This window comes from Lucilia cuprina, chromosome 4, assembly GCF_022045245.1.
Source record: "Lucilia cuprina isolate Lc7/37 chromosome 4, ASM2204524v1, whole genome shotgun sequence".
Taxonomy (NCBI): domain Eukaryota; kingdom Metazoa; phylum Arthropoda; class Insecta; order Diptera; family Calliphoridae; genus Lucilia; species Lucilia cuprina.
Window position 1 is genome coordinate 29,018,808 of NC_060952.1, and position 18,113 is coordinate 29,036,920.

Sequence of the window (18,113 nt, forward strand, 5' to 3'; positions counted from 1 at the left end):
GTTTAACGAGGTTTAAAAAAAAACTGGTTATACATGTGCCTTGCCGACTTTCCCGGGACAAAACCTGGCTTTACAGTTATGAGAGAAGCTCAAACACATACTACCATAGTTTTATTTGCGTTGGTAAATCAGCAGAGAGCAGAAATCAATTTAAAATAAAAGTATACTAATGAAATTACTACAAACTATAAAGTATATGCTAACTGTCAAATATTTGTTATGGATTTTGACAGCCAGCGTATATCGAAGTCTATATATAAAAATCTATCAACTATTCTCTTATGTTCTCCTACATTTATTCGGCTTCCTCAAAATTTTGTTGTTGTATTTCTGTGTGTATTTTAACAAGTAAGAGTGCTATATTCGGCTGTGCCGAATCTTATATACCCTTCACCATAGTGTATTTTAAACATAATTGATCTTACAGTCTTGTTAATAAAAACATTAAAAAAATTTGAGTCGATTTAAGCCGAATGTTTCGGCGGCGGCTCAAGCAACTAAATATAGTTCGGCGGCGACTAAGCTCCGACTAGAAGCCGGTCGACTTCGACCTCTGATTCATTGCTGGTAAACATTGACGAGACGTAGATTTTGTTTTTGTTTATCATAAAAAAATTGTTTTCAAAAGCACTTGGGAAAAATTTGTGTTAGTTTTAAATTTCAAACTTACATTATTCGCATAAAAATTATTGTACAATAACTCACAATCTACTCTCATATAATTGAAAACGTTTTAAATACTTTTTTCTATTCATTAAAAAATATATATGCAATACAAAAGGGAATATTATTTTATTTTAACAAAAAATGCAAATCATATTTTTTTGCTGTGTATTTTTTGTATGTTTGGATTCCAAACAAAACAAAAAAATACACAGCTGAATAAAACCAAATACATCTACACACACACATGTAAATCTTTTTCTATATTCAATGTTGTTGTTGCTTTTATAACAATTTTTTGATGAAATTTTCAGAGGTTGTCTCGGATTTTTGTTCATATCTCCGTTATTTACCGACCGATTTTGCTGATTTTAAATAGCGATCTTCTCGAAAGCATGTCTAATAGAATTATTGAAGATTCGGATTTCGCCGATATCTGGGTCCTCTAAAAACTGATTTCAACAGACAGACAGACAGGCGGACAGACAGACAGACAGACAGACATGGCTTAATCGACTCCGCTATCTATAAGGATCCAGAATATATATACTTTATAGGGTCGGAAAATTATATTATAGAAATTACAAACGGAATGACAAACTTATATATACCCTTCTCCCGAAGGTGAAGGGTATAAAAACGTCGCGCTAGACCTCGCTTCAACAAGTGCTGATCAGCAACTGATTTGGTTTGTTTCTCAAATTGAGAACAAATTAACTGATATTGCTCATTATAAAAAGAAAAAGAATTAAACTTGTAGTGTATGTGTATCAACTTAACGTCAGCAGAATTTTCTAACCCTATCACGCGTGCTATGTAATGGCAATATTGAGCTCCTCTGCTTTAGACAATTGGACTGATTCCCAAGATAATTGTCTACAAATAACATTAAAAAAATTAAATAACGTTATTGACAAAGAGCACTCATTACGAGTTAATGCATTAAATAATTACGTTATTTAGATTACTCATTAGCAAAATTTTAAGACTTTTTTGCTGGGATCTATCAGAACATCGTGTAAAAGAGAACGGATGGGATAGTCGAAACGTAATCACACATTGAGAAAAATGCGGATGGAAAATTTGACAGTCGTATGGTTCTCTTCATTTTTTGAAATAATTAAAAAAATTAGCTTGTCGCATTAGATCAGGGATGTATTTTTATGTAAACCACGCAGAAACAGCTGTTTCCATTGTACTGTGTTATTGTATTATATGAATAGTGTAAAAGTAAAAATAGAAATCTTACGACTTTTATTTTCTTTTCGAATAGAATTTTATTTGATTTCTCATAAGTAAAGTTGTACGTAAAGTCTTATAGTCTAAAGCGCACTTAAAATAATATTTTTGAATTCTGGAAAACTTATTTCAAATATATGTATCTCTCACAGATTATTAGAACGTACGTGCGATTTGAGTTTTACGGATTTCGAAGAAAAAATATTATTAAAAATGTTTCGTTGTTAGCGTTTTATATATTTTTTAAAATATAAAATAGAAAATTATAAGAAAAAAGTAAAAACATATCTGATGTTTTAGAAAAATCGTATATGTAATGAAAACCCATAAACTATGAAGTTGAAGCTGAGGTAAAAAATTAGTTCTTGGGAAACGATTTAAATTAAACTTATGAAAAATATAGAATGAAACTGATATTTATATTGAAGGAAAAAAATAGAATGACTTTAAAAAAAATCAAACTTAACCCACAAACGTAAATATTTTTTTATAATTACATTAAACTTCCGTCATGTCGATAATAAAGAACATCCGAATCGGATTAGGTTTCAGCAGCTAAAAATACATTAAATGAAGTTAAATTAGTTTTTAAGGCTTTTTCCAAATCGCAATTTCGTTAGTCTGTGTTATCAATCGAAATTATGAATTTATTCTTCCTTTATGAAAATTGTATGTCTTGCCTAAACTGATGCAAATGAAAAGTTTACAAAGTAGAAAATGTTCATAAATTTTAAGGTAATTATTAAATGGTATTTAAAGAAAATTACACAGTATGACAAAATTTCAAAAAAGGCAAAATCTTGAAATCTTTGTTCTGCGCTGAATTTTTTTTATCACAAAAGAAAAAAAACGCAGGTTCGGATTCAGTGTAACTTAGTCCTCTGGATTAATTTGTCCGCCTGTGTAATTTATCATTAATAATGAAAATTTCCAACAAAACATTTTTAAATCATAATTGGTATTTCAATTATTAAATGATACTAAAACAAGACTTAAATCATAAATATTGAAAAAAAAAATTCCAAAGAAAAATGCAAAGAAATCTGAAAGACTTATAATTATTTTTAAAAAAATGTTCATCAATATATACCAAAATCATTTCTAGTTAAAATGGGTAAGTTGCTTTGAATGAAATTGTACACTAAATCAATTCTTTGTTAGCAAAAAATACTAAACAAAAATATTAAAAAAAAAATCCAAAGAAAAATGCAAAGAAATCTCAAAGACTTATAATTATTTTTAAAAAAATTTTCATCAATATATACCAAAATCATTTCTAGTTAAAATGGGTAAGTTGCTTTGAATGAAATTGTACATTAAATCAATTCTTTGTTAGCAAAAAATACTAAACAAAAAAATCTTGTTTTAGAAGAGGAAAAAACTGAACAAATTGCATAATCATAAACAAATTTGTAAAAAAAAGAATAACTAAGGGGATAGCCCTTTTTGGTTTAAAAAAATATTTTACTTTGAAATAGCAAAATATACAAAAAACACAAATTTCGATACATTTTGCTATTTAAAGGATTAAATCAACTTTTAAATCACTATAAAATCAGATATTAAAAAATGGAAAAAAATAAATAAATACAAAAATAAATAAATAAATAAATAAAAAAAAATACAAAACTAAATTAATAAATAAATAAATAAATACAAAAATAGATAAATAATAATTATAATAATAAAACTAATAAAATACAATCTACACGAAACTATGGCTGTCATTTTTGTCGATGTTACTTTTTGCTATTCGAAAAAGGATAAATGTAAAAAACAGTAATAAATAGATAAATTTCATATTATTCATCAATCATAACAAAATTTTTACAAGATGTAATATGTACATATGTATGTCTTCATTTGCCAAATTTTTCATTCATTTTGGTTCTTACTTTATTATTCTAATCATTTATTAAAGCTTCTTTCATATTTTATTACGAACATATATGTTTTCTTTTGTTTTTCCTCTAGATTGTATTTTATTTGTTTGTCAATTTTCTCGCTTGTACCAATTTGTTAATATCATGATAAGTGGAGACCATTGCTGGATTTTCAAAATCTTTAAACTCTGTACATTTATCAAATGTTTTCTCACAATCAACTCCATCCTGTCCATCCTTGGCAGCACGCATGTATTTAAAGAAACGCAATATATCGGGATTATCTGATGTGGGTTTACGCAATTCATTTAGTTCACTGTATAAAATGAAGGAAAAAAAGAAATAATAAATTAAAGACAAATATCTAAAAAAATGAAATAAAGGTAATGTAGTTTAAATATTTGTATTACAAATTTTTATGTACAATGTTAAAAGTTTTCAGTTTTAGAGCTTTTTTAGTCAATATCTTAAAAAATAGGGGAATAACAAGTAAGAGTGCTATAATCGGCCATGACGAATCTTATAAATGGAATATCAAAACTAAAAGTTTGTGAGATTTACAATTAACATTACATAGCTATCTATCCATGAAAAATGTGAATAACTTAACAGTTTCCAATATACCACCCTCTGAAAGTCCGCTTGATTCCAGTGGGGTTTTCAAGATCCCAAGATGAAATTCTGCTGTTTTTCCTCCAGTGTAATTTGTGCAAAACCAAAATCTCAATAAACTCTTGAATGTCAAAGTTATTCAAGTAAAATTTCTCAGATATACAGATGTACTATTTTTTCTATTTAATTCATATGGGGGCCTAAAGAGCCCCCCTCTTTTTCCTCGAAAATTAATATTTAAGTTCTTAGTGCAAAATTTAAAGAATTTAGTTCTATTAGTTTCCAGATAAACGAATATTTGTATTTAATTAATATGGGTGCCGCTATTCTCATAGCTAGTCCGCAAATGGATGCAAAAGTTATTCGTGCAAAATTTAAAAAATTTTACTGTAATAGTTTCCAAGATAAACAAATTTTTTTTTAGGAGGTACCACGGCCCCTGCTGCTAGTCCGCCTATTTTCTTATTTTTTTTTTTTTTTTTGGCTTAAATAATTACATTCACACTAAAGTGGGTCCGTAAAAATATAAGGACTCTAACTCTTATTATCACAAATATATGGATTTAATATTTTCTTAATATGGGCGTGGCCCCTCGCCCACTTGGAATTAATAAGAAGTAGCTTATTACCTCTTAGTGTGATAATAGAATATATTGTAAAAATTTTAAGAAAATTGGTTCAGCAGTCCACAACGTTCAAACATACAAACAAATACACATTAATGTTTATATATACGAAGATAAAGTATTTTTATACCCTCCACCACATTTTTCAAGAAAATTTGATGAAATTTGACACAAACGTTTCTTTTGGTCCAAGGAGAAAGTCAACTGACCTTATCATTAAAATAGAGATATTAAGTATCTCTACATAAATCGGCACATCTTTCTGCAAGTCTGAATGTTACTGGTGATTTTCGTAATTATTGTGATTCATTATTTTAATATAAACAACTCTTCCAATATTTATAAGGATAGTCCCATAATTACGCACTATAGAACTTATCTTTAAGAAAATCAGTTTTTTGTCAATAAAATTCTTTAAATATTTCGGAATTAAGGCAAAAAACAACTTAAGAACTTTATTATTAAAGGTAAAATAATGTTCGGCTAGGCCCGACTATACATTCTTACTTATTTTTAAATAGTTAATCTTAATGGACATATATCTATTAATAAAAAAATGTCTATTTATAGAGAATTTATCGAAAAAATGCTAATATTTAAATGTGATTGTATAAATATTTGAATGAACTCGCAATACTGCCTCCACAATCCGGATGATGAAAACATTTTACAAAGATTGATTCCTCATTTGATTTGTTAAGTAAATATTTTATGTTTATTTTTCATTGTTTATTTTCTTCGTTCGGTTGTAAGGATAAATGTTGACAAGTATGTATATTACAGGCACTTATTTTATTTATTATACCAATCATCGAAAAAATTGGAGGTTATATTGGTTTTGTCATTCACTTTGTAACACATGTTAGACGTAAGACCTAACAAATGTTTATGTATGTAAATTGTAAGTCCTCGTGAGATTGAAAATTTTCACAAATGATTTTTATAAATAATTCAGTATAAATATTTGAATATTCGGGTGAGACCGACCATATAATACCCTATATCAGTTAGTAGAATTTAGTATCACCAATTATTCATAATAAGGCATTTAAAAAATATATGAAAAACTATTTTTTTCAAAGAGGATTTATATCGGGAATAGGGGATAATGTGTACAGATCCCAATAAAATTTTGTGGATATATAAAATCTATTTATCCTGAATTCGTGACACTAGCATTTTTAAGCGAATTTCGCAGGCTCGTCAGAAGGTTCAATTTCATTGAATTAAATTCAAGATTGTGACTCGTTTGATTACAAGGATTAGGAGCCTTTATTGGGCTTTAATTGAATTATTATTAATTCAATTCAGACAGTTTTATATCATTTAAAGGGTATATAATATTCAGTCACAACCGAATATAATTGATTTACTTGTATTTATTTCGCAAATTTCTTGTAAGACTAGTAATTCATGTCTTTATTTCACTTGAATTGTGTATTTTATACAGAATTATTTATGTAAATTATGTCTTTAACTATATTAAACAGGATGAAAAAGTAAAAATTTTGCTAGCATTAGTATGCACATTTGTTGGCTAGACAAATAAAGATTTACTTTGTAAATATGTAGGGAAAGTATGAGACTGAAAATGATACGATATTAATTGTTAGCAATGTTGTTTAAAAATACTTGCTTTTTAGAAAGTCTATTTTTAGATTAAAAAGTTCAATAAACTTAGGCAGACAATACAACAACCTAATTGCTGCCAGTAAACCTTGTTGAAAGAGTTAAGCCGGCATAACGATTATATGCTCTTGCAATTATAGATAAAGAAAAAATAATCTTAAATTCGAATTTGTTTGCCTTGGGAATTTTGTAAATGGAAAATACTAAGCATATATGTAAAGTATTTAGAACATTAAAGTATATTTATACACACCTTCATAAAAAGTAAGGGGAGGGCATATTTATTTTATCATTCCGTTTGTAACACATTGTTATATTCACCCAAGATGCATGAAAGTATATATTCTGAGTCCTTAACAAATTTCAAGACGATCTAGCCATGCCCTTCCGTCTTTCCGTCTATCTGTTGAAAGCATGATACAGTCTAAATGGATAGAGCTAGAGCCACAAATATTAAGATTTTTATTGTTATGTTCACCCCCACAAAAGTGGCCCCCAAAAACAGCTTTAACAGTCACAGTTTTAAAAATGCGAAAAAAACAATGAAATTCCACATAAATTAGTTTCGTATAAGCCAAATTCTCTCTACCAAAGGATTCTCTTTTAATAAGGATCGGATAATAATTAACACTACCAATCAAACCTATCCATATCCTATTCAACAATGATTTCAATGCGCATATGTGGCGTTCGGTCGAATCTAATCAACATTTAATCTGTTTTTCGATGATATACGTATATAATATATGAATTATAGAGAATGTGTTACACATGACCAAACATGAAAACACTATTTGACAAAATCAAAAGCAACAAAATACTAGGAATACTGAAAGTATTTATTAAAGAAATTTTTTATTTAAAAAAAACTGTGTCAGTAGTTACAGCGACTGTGGTTACTATGTAGTACTGTGGTTTAGACGAGCACTTCCAATGGCCAAAACTATAACAGTTATCAAAATCTAATTTTTCAAATATTCCAAATATTGCCAAAACAATATGAAGTGTAAATTTATCTTGTTGGTACTACAATAAGAAATTAAATTTTAAATAAATTTAGTCACCTTTTAATTCATAGTAAAATGGAGTGACTTATTAAATTTTAAATAAATTTAGTCACCTTTTAATTCATAGTAAAATGGAGTGACTTAAGTATATAGAGAACTTTTGTGGCTACTTTCAGCATTTCAATGACACTTAAAGCTGATATGAGAAATAGTAAATCAAGGACATATATTGAAATATTTAGAAAATTTCAAACATGATTTAACATTTATATAATATGTCATAGTATAATTTTGTTTCATATAAATAATTTAATTTTTAATAATATATTCAGACATATTTTAGTTTTTTTTTTTTCATGAAGACCACATAATATCATTAAGAATGTAAGTTACATATGATAATTAAATTTACTACAAAACAAAATATTTTCCAGCAAATTTTATAGGTAAAACATATATAACCTTGACATAAAATAAGGAAAACAGAAAATATTTTATAAACAAATAACAACAAAATGCAAAAAAAAAGAAATCAATAAATCATAATATTCGTTAATATGTTTACAAGTTTTAACACATGCACAAGATAAACACAATAGTTTCCATACCATTGCCTACTTTTAGGCTTAGGCCATAAAATTTAAAAAAAACTGTATCTTTCATTATATTCAAACTTACCGACTCAACTGGGCCGAGACTAAATTACTGTATGGTGCATATTTTGCTGGATTTGCATACATTAAACATATCAATTTTTCACGACACATTTCTTTGTCTGAATTGATTTTCAATTGGGCAAACACCGAATCCAGACGTGATAATAAAGGACTATAGAAAGGATCGTAATTGGAGAGTAGTAATGATGAATCGGGTACATTTTGAAATTGTTGGAATGTATTAACATTTGCTGCTGGTGGTGGACGTTTAGCCATGGGTGCTACTAACCCCGACGAACCACTCGATAATGATCCAGAATTTTTAAAAGAAGCTGAGCCTATACTTTGTAGTGCACTCATATAGGAATCTTGCATTAATTGATGTTGACGCTCATTCATACCCAAACGAGTGTACGACAATTGATTATTAGCAGAGGATGGATCAAAAACGTATTCGTTGTGCATTTGTGAAGCATCTGTGGAAAATTTAGAAATTAATTTTATCAATAAAATTTCATATACTTAAGTATGACCATTATCTCAATCTCTGATTAACGTTTAACCATTAGATATACTGTCAGTTAAAATATTTGTTTTTTAAAAACTGTCAATTTATCGTTAGGATAAAATATAATCAGACATTGAGAAAATTGGGATTAAAATTTATAGTCTATTAGTTTTTAAACAAACCCGGTTGATTGTAGGCATATGGTGAATTATTTTTAACACCTTCATCGGTAACTAGGAACTTATCATCATCAAAGTTAATACTATTATCACGAAAATCTAATTCTTGTGGTGCTTCCATGGGACGTATGAATAGAGGTGCAGATCCTGTTGAAATACCTGAAATAAGGAAATTTTAAGTTAAACATGCATTATCATTATGAAGATTTTGTTAAAAATGCAGCATTAAATTGTAGTAGAAAAATTATGTTATCAAGCTTGAAAAGCTTCATCCCGATTTCTGGTTTTAGAATAATCCATAAATTCTTTAGATTTCAATTCACCGCTGTAGCATTTTTTAACTCTTTCACGTATACGGGACACCGGTGTCCCAAGATTTTTTTACATTTCTCTCGATTTAGAACGTTATTTTGAATTTACACCTACAGCAAATGATTTTTTCTCAAGAAAAAAAGTTATTTTTTAGAATTTGATGTCACTACTTGTTAAAAAGGATAATATCCTGTAATATCCTTCGAAAACACTTTTTCCATTTTTCATCAAAAATGATCGATGTACGTCAAAACAAAGTGTGTGGTGAAGTCATATCCATAGAAAGACCAGCGGTTTAGTTTTGTGCTTCAAAGGGTTAAGACTCGAAGCCATCGAAATTCTTAACTAAATATATAAAAGTGGTACAGAATGAAATGGTTTTGAATGTAAGACTTGTCAGATCGGGATAAAATTTGACGTGGGCATAGGCAGGAAGTATTGAAAATGGAGTGCGCTATGGGGTCTTAATCAAAGTAAAGATCTTGACTATCTTAAAAATGCGGCCTGTAGGACGTGTCCTTGCTGGTCAGTTGATTAAGGTCCTTTGGGGATCCACTTATTGGCTGTGGTTTAAACCTAAATTAACGGAAAGAGTGAGTTGCTGTTAAAAGACTGTAAAGTGTATATTTCGGAATAAGATACTCCACAGAGGAATGATTGTGAGACTATGCGTTGGAAATCAGTTGGTGTTAAATGTATAATATACAGGATGAATAAAGGGGTCTTAATAGCCGGTAAATTTAGAATGAGTGTGTCGGATGTTGTTTTCTATGAGTGTGTCGGATGACTGAAAAGTATGCTGGGTTGAAAGATGATGGATAAACGGTCTTTAGAGAAGTGATACCATTTAATTTGCTTCCTTGACCAAGTAAGTTCTCTGTATGTAAGAACAAAGTCTTTTGATAGATTCGTACTTCAGTTTAAAGAGAATATTGCATTTGCGTAATTGTAAACGGAAGTGATGTTAAGCAACTTGACAGCAATGGTCAGAGATAAGATAACAATTGAGCAAAGTGCACGTATACTTGAGTGTAAAAAGAACAATAGGGAGTAGACACGGAAGCTAACCCAGTGTTTGAAAAAGACAACCGGAAATAAGGCCAACACGGCAGGTGTTCACGTAAAGTATTTTAACATTCATTCGTTTCATTTATATTATCGTACGATTATTAATTAGCTTCATGAGTTCAAGAAAAATAATATTACTTATTATGTGAACCCATTAGCAACCTCAATTAGTATCCTTTATAAGCAATTAAATATAAGAAGAGTTATGAGTGATTAACACAGCTATGGTAGCAGTTAAACAAAAATGTAGTTTTAATTAGGTTTTTGCATAAAACCCTTATAATATTCTTACCTTTTCCCAACAATTTCGTAAACGAACCAATGATAGCCGGTATAAACATAGCGATAAGTAAAGATTTCAAAACTTGTAAACCCATAAATACAGGCCATAAAACTTTTTTAAGACCTATAAATAAATAAAATAAAAAGACAAACAAATCATCATTTGAAAAATAAGCAAAATTTACTCTCATACAAACCTGTTAGAAATAATAAACGTCCTGTCGCCATTGTTCGTGGTAAATCAATTTTAACCTTAGCATCAGTGGCAAATGATGCTTGTCTTACATTACGTGTCTTAGCGGTCAGCTCGGTAGCCAGTGGTTGGCTCTGATTGTTTTGTAATTCAACCAATAGACCAGGCATAGGTTCGTATTGACCTTTCTCAAAAAAGTTCGTTACATAGTCGACTAATAAATCTTCGAGATTTTTGAAATCTGATTTCAAATCATCCTGTTTGGAAATTTCATTTCGTTGAACATCCACATTGTTTATGGGTTGTTTGTGGTCATATTGATGTTGTTCTGGTTCTTGTTCGTGTTGATGTTTAATTTCATGTGTTTTCTTGACCGTTTTATGTAGTTGTGGTTCTGGTTGCTGATGCTGATGATATTGTTGTTGCTGCTTCTGATGTTTCGTTAATGATAAATTACTAGAGTCTATTTGGTAGACTTCAACATGTGCTCTTTCCTTGCCTTTAGTATTTTTATGGTTTCCAGTCATTTGTTGGGTGTCATGCACAAAGGATGTTTGTCTTGGTTCTGCTGTTACTGTTGCTGCTGCTGATGAAGATGAGTTTAATGGCTCTGACATTTTATTTCTTCCATAATGTTGACTTTTGCTTTGAATTGTCACGGCAGCTCTTAAATCTGTGTCAATGGGTTGAAAAACACGAAATTGTCCAGATGGCGTAAACACATTACGCGATATCATTTCTGGATCTTTAGGCACAAACGGCCGAAATGTATCGTCGTCGACATCGTCCATACTCTTTGCATTGCCACTCATGGTCATTTGACCATTTGTACTTAAAAGCTGACTATATCGAACGGTCGATGAAGACGTGTGGTGTGTTGTGTGGTATTGTCCTGTTGTCATTTCTAATGATTCCACATGTTGTATTAACGTCACCAGCAACCACAGCATAATCCAAAAATTTGTTTTATTTAAAAGGAAGGACATTTGTTGTCTCATACGATTGATGATGTGGAAACTACTGTTGCTATTGCGAGGATGTTTGTTGTTTGAGGTGGTTTTGGCTTTAGTAAGGTTTATGTTATGTTTATTTCTATATGGCGTCCGACTTGTTATTTTTCTCCATTTATTTTCATTTAAAAAATCTGTATTATTCTGTTTAATTTTATTATTATTAAATTTATTTGTTTGTATCATGATATTTGCTGTGGTGGGTACTGTCGTCTTCATTTCTATCATTTTTCTGTTCATTTTGTTTTCACTGACAAATTTTTCAATTAATAAAGTTTTTTTCATAATTTACGTGTTTTTAATATCGGTTTCATTTGTTGTTTTTTTTTTTGCGTTTCCGTAAAATGTTGTGATTGTTGATTACTTTTTTAGCACAATATTATTTGCATCTGAAAAAAAACAATTAAAATTAATTAACTTTTTAAAGTTTCAATTTCAACTGTACATTAAAAAACTAGTATTAAAAAATATGAAAAACCATGGAATTATTTTTTAGCGCTTCTTAAAAAAGTTCACGAACTAAATACATCAAATTAAAGTTTTTAATGGCATACTTTCAATTTTTATGGAAAATGTATCTTATTGCTTTGTTAAATTATTTTAATAATTAATAATAACCACAGACATATTTCAAAATATAATTTTAAATAAGGGAAGTATGCCTCACAATTGAAAAAACAATTTCAATCATTTAAATATAACTTATTCATTATCGCCTAGCCCAAACCGTTTCTTTGGCATTGTAAAAAATATATTTATACCCTACACCGCTTTGGTGTAGGGAATAATATAAATTTTAATGATTAAAATATGTTATTTTGAAAAACAAATGTACAACAATCATAAATAGATCATTCTGATGTTTGAAATATGATTTTTTATATATTTATTCTGTAATTATATTTCTCTCAGTCGGAAGATCAAAAACAGTTTTCTGTATTATTGTCCTTTTTTGTAACAAACCTAAAATGACCAAAAATTACTGTAAAACTATTAGTATTTCGACTCACAAATGACTCGAAATAGATAAAAAAATGAGTCTAAATTGATCAGAAGTGGGGATCATAATAGACCCTTTTATATGGTCTGCAGGTAGGGTACAATTTTCTCACGACGAATGTATCAATTATGATCAGAAAATAAGCAGACATAACTCGAATGTGATCAAAATTTTCAAAAAATGCTAACAGGGACCAAGTGAAACCCAATTTCGAAAAAAATAAATCGAAAGTTTAAAATGAATCTGCAAATCGAATTTTTAGATCGAAACTAAACGTTTTCTGTTCAAAATATCAAAATGAATTTCATTTATAACACAAAAATAAATAGCTGTAGAGTTATAAAATTTCTCTGAAAGGTGGAACCGAGTAAAATAGGAATCTGTTTTTGAAATTCGTCAAACTTCAAATCTTGAAATACGTGTAAAACGGGGTTTTCGAACCTTTAAGCCTTAAGTGAGTAACATAGTTGATTTATAACTGATTTTAACATTCTCTTTGGAATTAGAACGGAAAAGTTGAGGCCTTTTCATTTTGTTTGCATTACATCGTTAACATATTATTGATTTTAGTTTTGAATTGTTTTTCAAGTTTGAACATGGTTTTTTCATAGTGTTTGGGAAACGGCAAGGATTTTCATGCACTAAAAAATTAAAAATATGCGCTTATAAAATGCACTATAAAATGGGAAAATATGCAAATGGGAATATGCAAAAATGTAAAAAAATATGGACCAAAAAATATTTCTTTGTGAAGGTACATATTAATAGATATTCAGATCTTTAGTTTTCGTCAACAAAAACTTTATGTACTATAATGCAACTTTAACGGAACCACGACCTCGAGAATGACAAATAAAAAGACTAAGAAACTACTTCTAATAAAATTTGGTGAATGAATATATTTTTGTGTAAATTATGGACGTGAGAGAGATGTAAGAACAAATTTTCATCGAGTTATCTATTTATATGGACACACAGATTGACATACTTAGGAATTGATACTGAACCAATACTTCAAGGTCCAATATTTTTGACGTTACAATTAGCAGCACAAACTCAAAATACCTTCCGCACTATTGTGGTTTTAAAAATTAAATAAAACAATTGTTCAATTCACAATCGATGTTGTAGCGTTGTATGCGTTGTATGTCAGCAGCTGCTACAATAGTCATAACAATGTTGTTGGTATTTTCTATGCAAAAGCTCTATACAACTCATACGACAATTTTTCATATGTTTTTCGAATGTTGTAAGAAATTTTAGTGTTGCCAATTGTTTATTTTAACATACAAACAAAAATTCAAACGATTTTAGCATAAAAAACGATAAAGTGATAACACTGAAACAATGTTGTTTACAAAAACAAAAAAAAAAAAACTAAAATTTTATTAAAAACAGTTTATTTATTAGTTTAAAATGTGTTTTGACATTGTTATGTGTATTTGTTTTGATTGTTTTTTTATACCCTACACCACTATAGTGGGGAGGGTATTATACGTTTGTGCTGATGTTTGTAACATACAAAAATATTGGTCCAATACCCACCTTAAAGTATACCGATCGATTCAGAATCATTTTTTGAGTCGATTAAGACATGTCCGTCCGTCCTTCCGTCCGTCCGTCTGTCCGGCTGGCTGGCTGGCTGTCCATGTAAACCTTGTGCGCAAGGTACAGGCCGCATTTTTCAAGATAATTTGATGAAATTTGGACCAAGCATGTTTTTTGGCACAAGGACGAAGCCTATTGAAAATGGTTGAAATCGGTCCATTATTTCACCTAGCCCCCATACAACCGTACCTCCCGATTTGAACTTGTTATGCTATAATTACGTCAAATATTCTGCTATCTCTCTAAAAATTGGCACAAATAAGTTTTATATAAGTATAAATGATACTGCAGATTTTCGTAAGGATCGGCCTATATTTGACCCTAGCCCCCATACAAACCCCCCTTCAAAAATGACTTAAACGTCTAAAATTGACTTGTTACCATTTGTATCGCAATGAAACTCAACAAAACTAACTGTTATTTAGAAATATATCCTTTTCCCAAATTTTCCGAGGATCGGCCCATATTTGACCTATATAAAACCTCATTTAGAAATTTTAGTTTTTTTATCAATAAATGGCTTAAATATTTTGGAATTATGGTAATATTCAACATAAAAGTTTCTTTACAAAAAATAAAAATTTTATAAAAGTAAAAATTGTAAAAATATACTCATGGTGTAGGGTATCATATGGTCGGCCATGCCCGACTATACTTTCCTACTTCTTTTTCATTGAGAACATAAACTTATGACTTGCTGCAAAGATCTGTTCACAATCACTGTTACTAAACTTTAGTAGGTACAATATACAACTTGATTGTGAATTGAACATATGTAAAATTTTTATTCATAGAACCTAGTATTTTGTTGTTAAATCGAAATTCGTTGCTATTTATTTAAAAAAAAAAACCTAAAAATGCAAATATCAAATTTGTTGTAAAAATATGAAATACAAAGAAAATAGAATTCGTTTTAGAAAAATTAAAAAAATATGCTATAAAAATGTTGGAAATATACAAAATATATGCAATTTAAAGAAAAATATGCAATTTATGCATTTATAACAAAATGTGCAACACCAAATCGATGCCATTTTGTAGCAAATTCTTTGATTCCAAAGAAAACTAGTTAAAAGTTATTTTGAGTTACTGACTACAAACTTGCATTTGTATAGAATTGTTTATATAAAGGTTATTTAAGCTGAATTTCTACGTGATATTAATATTAGGAGAATTATGGAATTAAAGTTAATTTCTGAAGGAGGGTTTGTATGGGGACTATGGTCAAATAAGGTCCGATCAATACATACAAATACTGCAAATTCTTTTAACAATACCAACATTTATGTACATATATAATTATATATTTTATTATATTAAATTAAATTAAAATTTAAAGTTTAAATTATAAAAAAAAACTATTTATTAGTATGAATTTAATTATTTATTTCATATTTTTTTTCTTCTCTTTTGTATTCACTTCTAAGTTCATAATATGTATATATTTATATCTGGTATTTTGAACATTTGCAAACTCATCGTTTACGGCAAAAGTGTTGTTAAGTAAAAAAATAAAAAAAATGGAAAAAAAAACTTTTTACATTAAAATGTAAATAAATTTTTTAAACAAAAGATAATTTTTATTTTCATTACATTTCATCATGTCCATGAGAGTTTTCCTCGTATCTTTGAAACGTACGAATGGAATGATTAAATGACTGTATGAAGTTCACTTGTCAGAACAATTAGCACAAGTTTAGCTGTATGTTGAAATTAACACTTAATGCATTTTCTATTTAATTCTATAAAAAATGTTCCCATTAAACCATAAAATTAAAATATTTATATTTCAAGCAAAATTTTCTGATTCCTTTCTTTGTTGTTGACCTTTAAAGTGAAAATTCAGCTTTAAATTAAAAAAAAAATATGTTAATCATCGTTCGAAGAAAAACCGGACGTTTGAAATAGTTATTATGTAGTTTTGTAAGATTTTTTTTGTCTAAATAACATTTTGCATATAACTTTTTTATTCACAAATTTTGAATTTCGCAGGAGCTTTGAACAAATCAATTATTGTGAATGAAGCTTACACGGAATTTTACAATAGCAATTTTAGGGAGAATAAAATCCAAATTTATTTTCTGTATAGCAAAATTTCGATTACAATATGAATGGAAAATTTTAATTTTATATTAACATTCGTAATTCAGCTCTGGGTGGAGGAAGACCGTCGTGTTTCGTTGCCACTATCGATCAAGGGTAATCAAGATCATGTGCAATCGTGTTAACTTAACCTAAGGTTTAATTTTGATTATGGTGGAGAACCAAAAAAACTTGAATTTGTAACTTTTGCTAGTATTACTAGCAGTACTTATCGTGGCGTTATGTTTTTATAACAGGCCAAATAAATCTTAACTGAAAAAGTTGAGTAACTTTAAAGTCAAACAAACAAGTATATTAATCATAATTATGAACATAAAAGTCCCATTCAGAGGGTTCATTTATATAATATAATGGACCGATGTTAATCATTTTCAACCATAGAATATCATATGCCAAATTTCATTGAATTATCTCTAAATTTACGACCTGTAGTGTGATTACAAGGAGTTCAGTTATGGGGATAGGTGGAATAATGGCTTCGTCTCTGTGATTGCGACCTGTAGTTTGATAACAAGGTTTAATTGGACGGAGGGACGGACATAACTAAATCGACTCAGAAAATGATTCTTAGCCCATAGGTATACTTTAAGGTGGATATAGAACCAATATTGTTGAGCATTACAAACATCAGCACAAACCCAATATACCCTAACCACTAAAGTGTTGTAGGGTATAAAAGTATGATATTTTCTGAAAAAAGAAAAATTTTATAAAATTTAAGATATTCGAATCTTTCTTTATAAATGAGAGATTTCACGTCAAGTTAACGAATTTTTGAAATCGGTATCCACCGGAGATGAACTTTTAGGATGATATTAGGTCAAAGTTTTAACATGTGTTTAATCTTATCTATGCAACCAATTACCTATCCAAAAACAAACAGTTTCAAAAAATTTGTCGCAAATTGTTTTGATTTTGTTCTGTTAGGCTTTGCTTTTTTTACTAAAAACAAATCCGCCGCATCCCCTTGGTGAGTTTACCCCTTGGCTGGGGCCTTATCGCCGTTTTTAGTCAGTGCGGAAAATTAAAATAATATGTACACTAAAATGATATAGTTATGATTGAAATAGATAAAGCTAAAGCTAACTAAGTATACGAATCAAAATCAAAATTTTAGTTTTAATACGAGAGCGCCTCAAAACATCTGGCGTGTGGTCCCCCTTCCTTTATGTATAAATAAATAATGAGGCTTACATTTTCTTAATATACAACATTCGTTTTGAGGCAAGAGTATTCAAAACTTTTAAAATTCTTTTTTTAAGATTTATCACAAATACGACTGACATGTTTTGCATTTAATACCAATCCATGCCCAAACTCACTCATTTGTATCCGTTTGCACACAATAAAATCCTTTTTTTGCTTTTCTTTTAGAACAATGCTAAATTAAATCTGATTAGTATGAATTAATGTAAAACTTAAACCACACTTTTTTGAAGATTAATGGCGTGTAATTATGTTGTTTGTAGTTACTTCCTCATTTTTATATTCTTAATATAAAAAAAAGACAATAAATTGCCACAAGCGTGATTCTT

General features: G+C 29.1%; 1 protein-coding gene across 2 annotated transcripts in view; it reads right to left on the reverse strand.

The window, feature by feature from the left end:
- Positions 1-1,186: 1,186 nt before the first annotated feature.
- Positions 1,187-18,113, reverse strand: part of LOC111684218 — a 56,614-nt gene continuing 39,687 nt past the window's right edge. For both annotated transcript variants that reach the window (XM_046950363.1, XM_046950362.1), the window contains 5 exons: positions 10,862-12,256; positions 10,675-10,788; positions 9,006-9,161; positions 8,338-8,791; positions 1,187-4,101 (listed from right to left, as the gene is read on the reverse strand). In XM_046950363.1, coding sequence (XP_046806319.1) covers positions 3,885-4,101; positions 8,338-8,791; positions 9,006-9,161; positions 10,675-10,788; positions 10,862-12,152 — 2,232 coding nt within the window. In that variant the 5' untranslated portion in view covers positions 12,153-12,256 and the 3' untranslated portion in view covers positions 1,187-3,884. The remainder of the gene's footprint in view (positions 4,102-8,337; positions 8,792-9,005; positions 9,162-10,674; positions 10,789-10,861; positions 12,257-18,113) is intronic.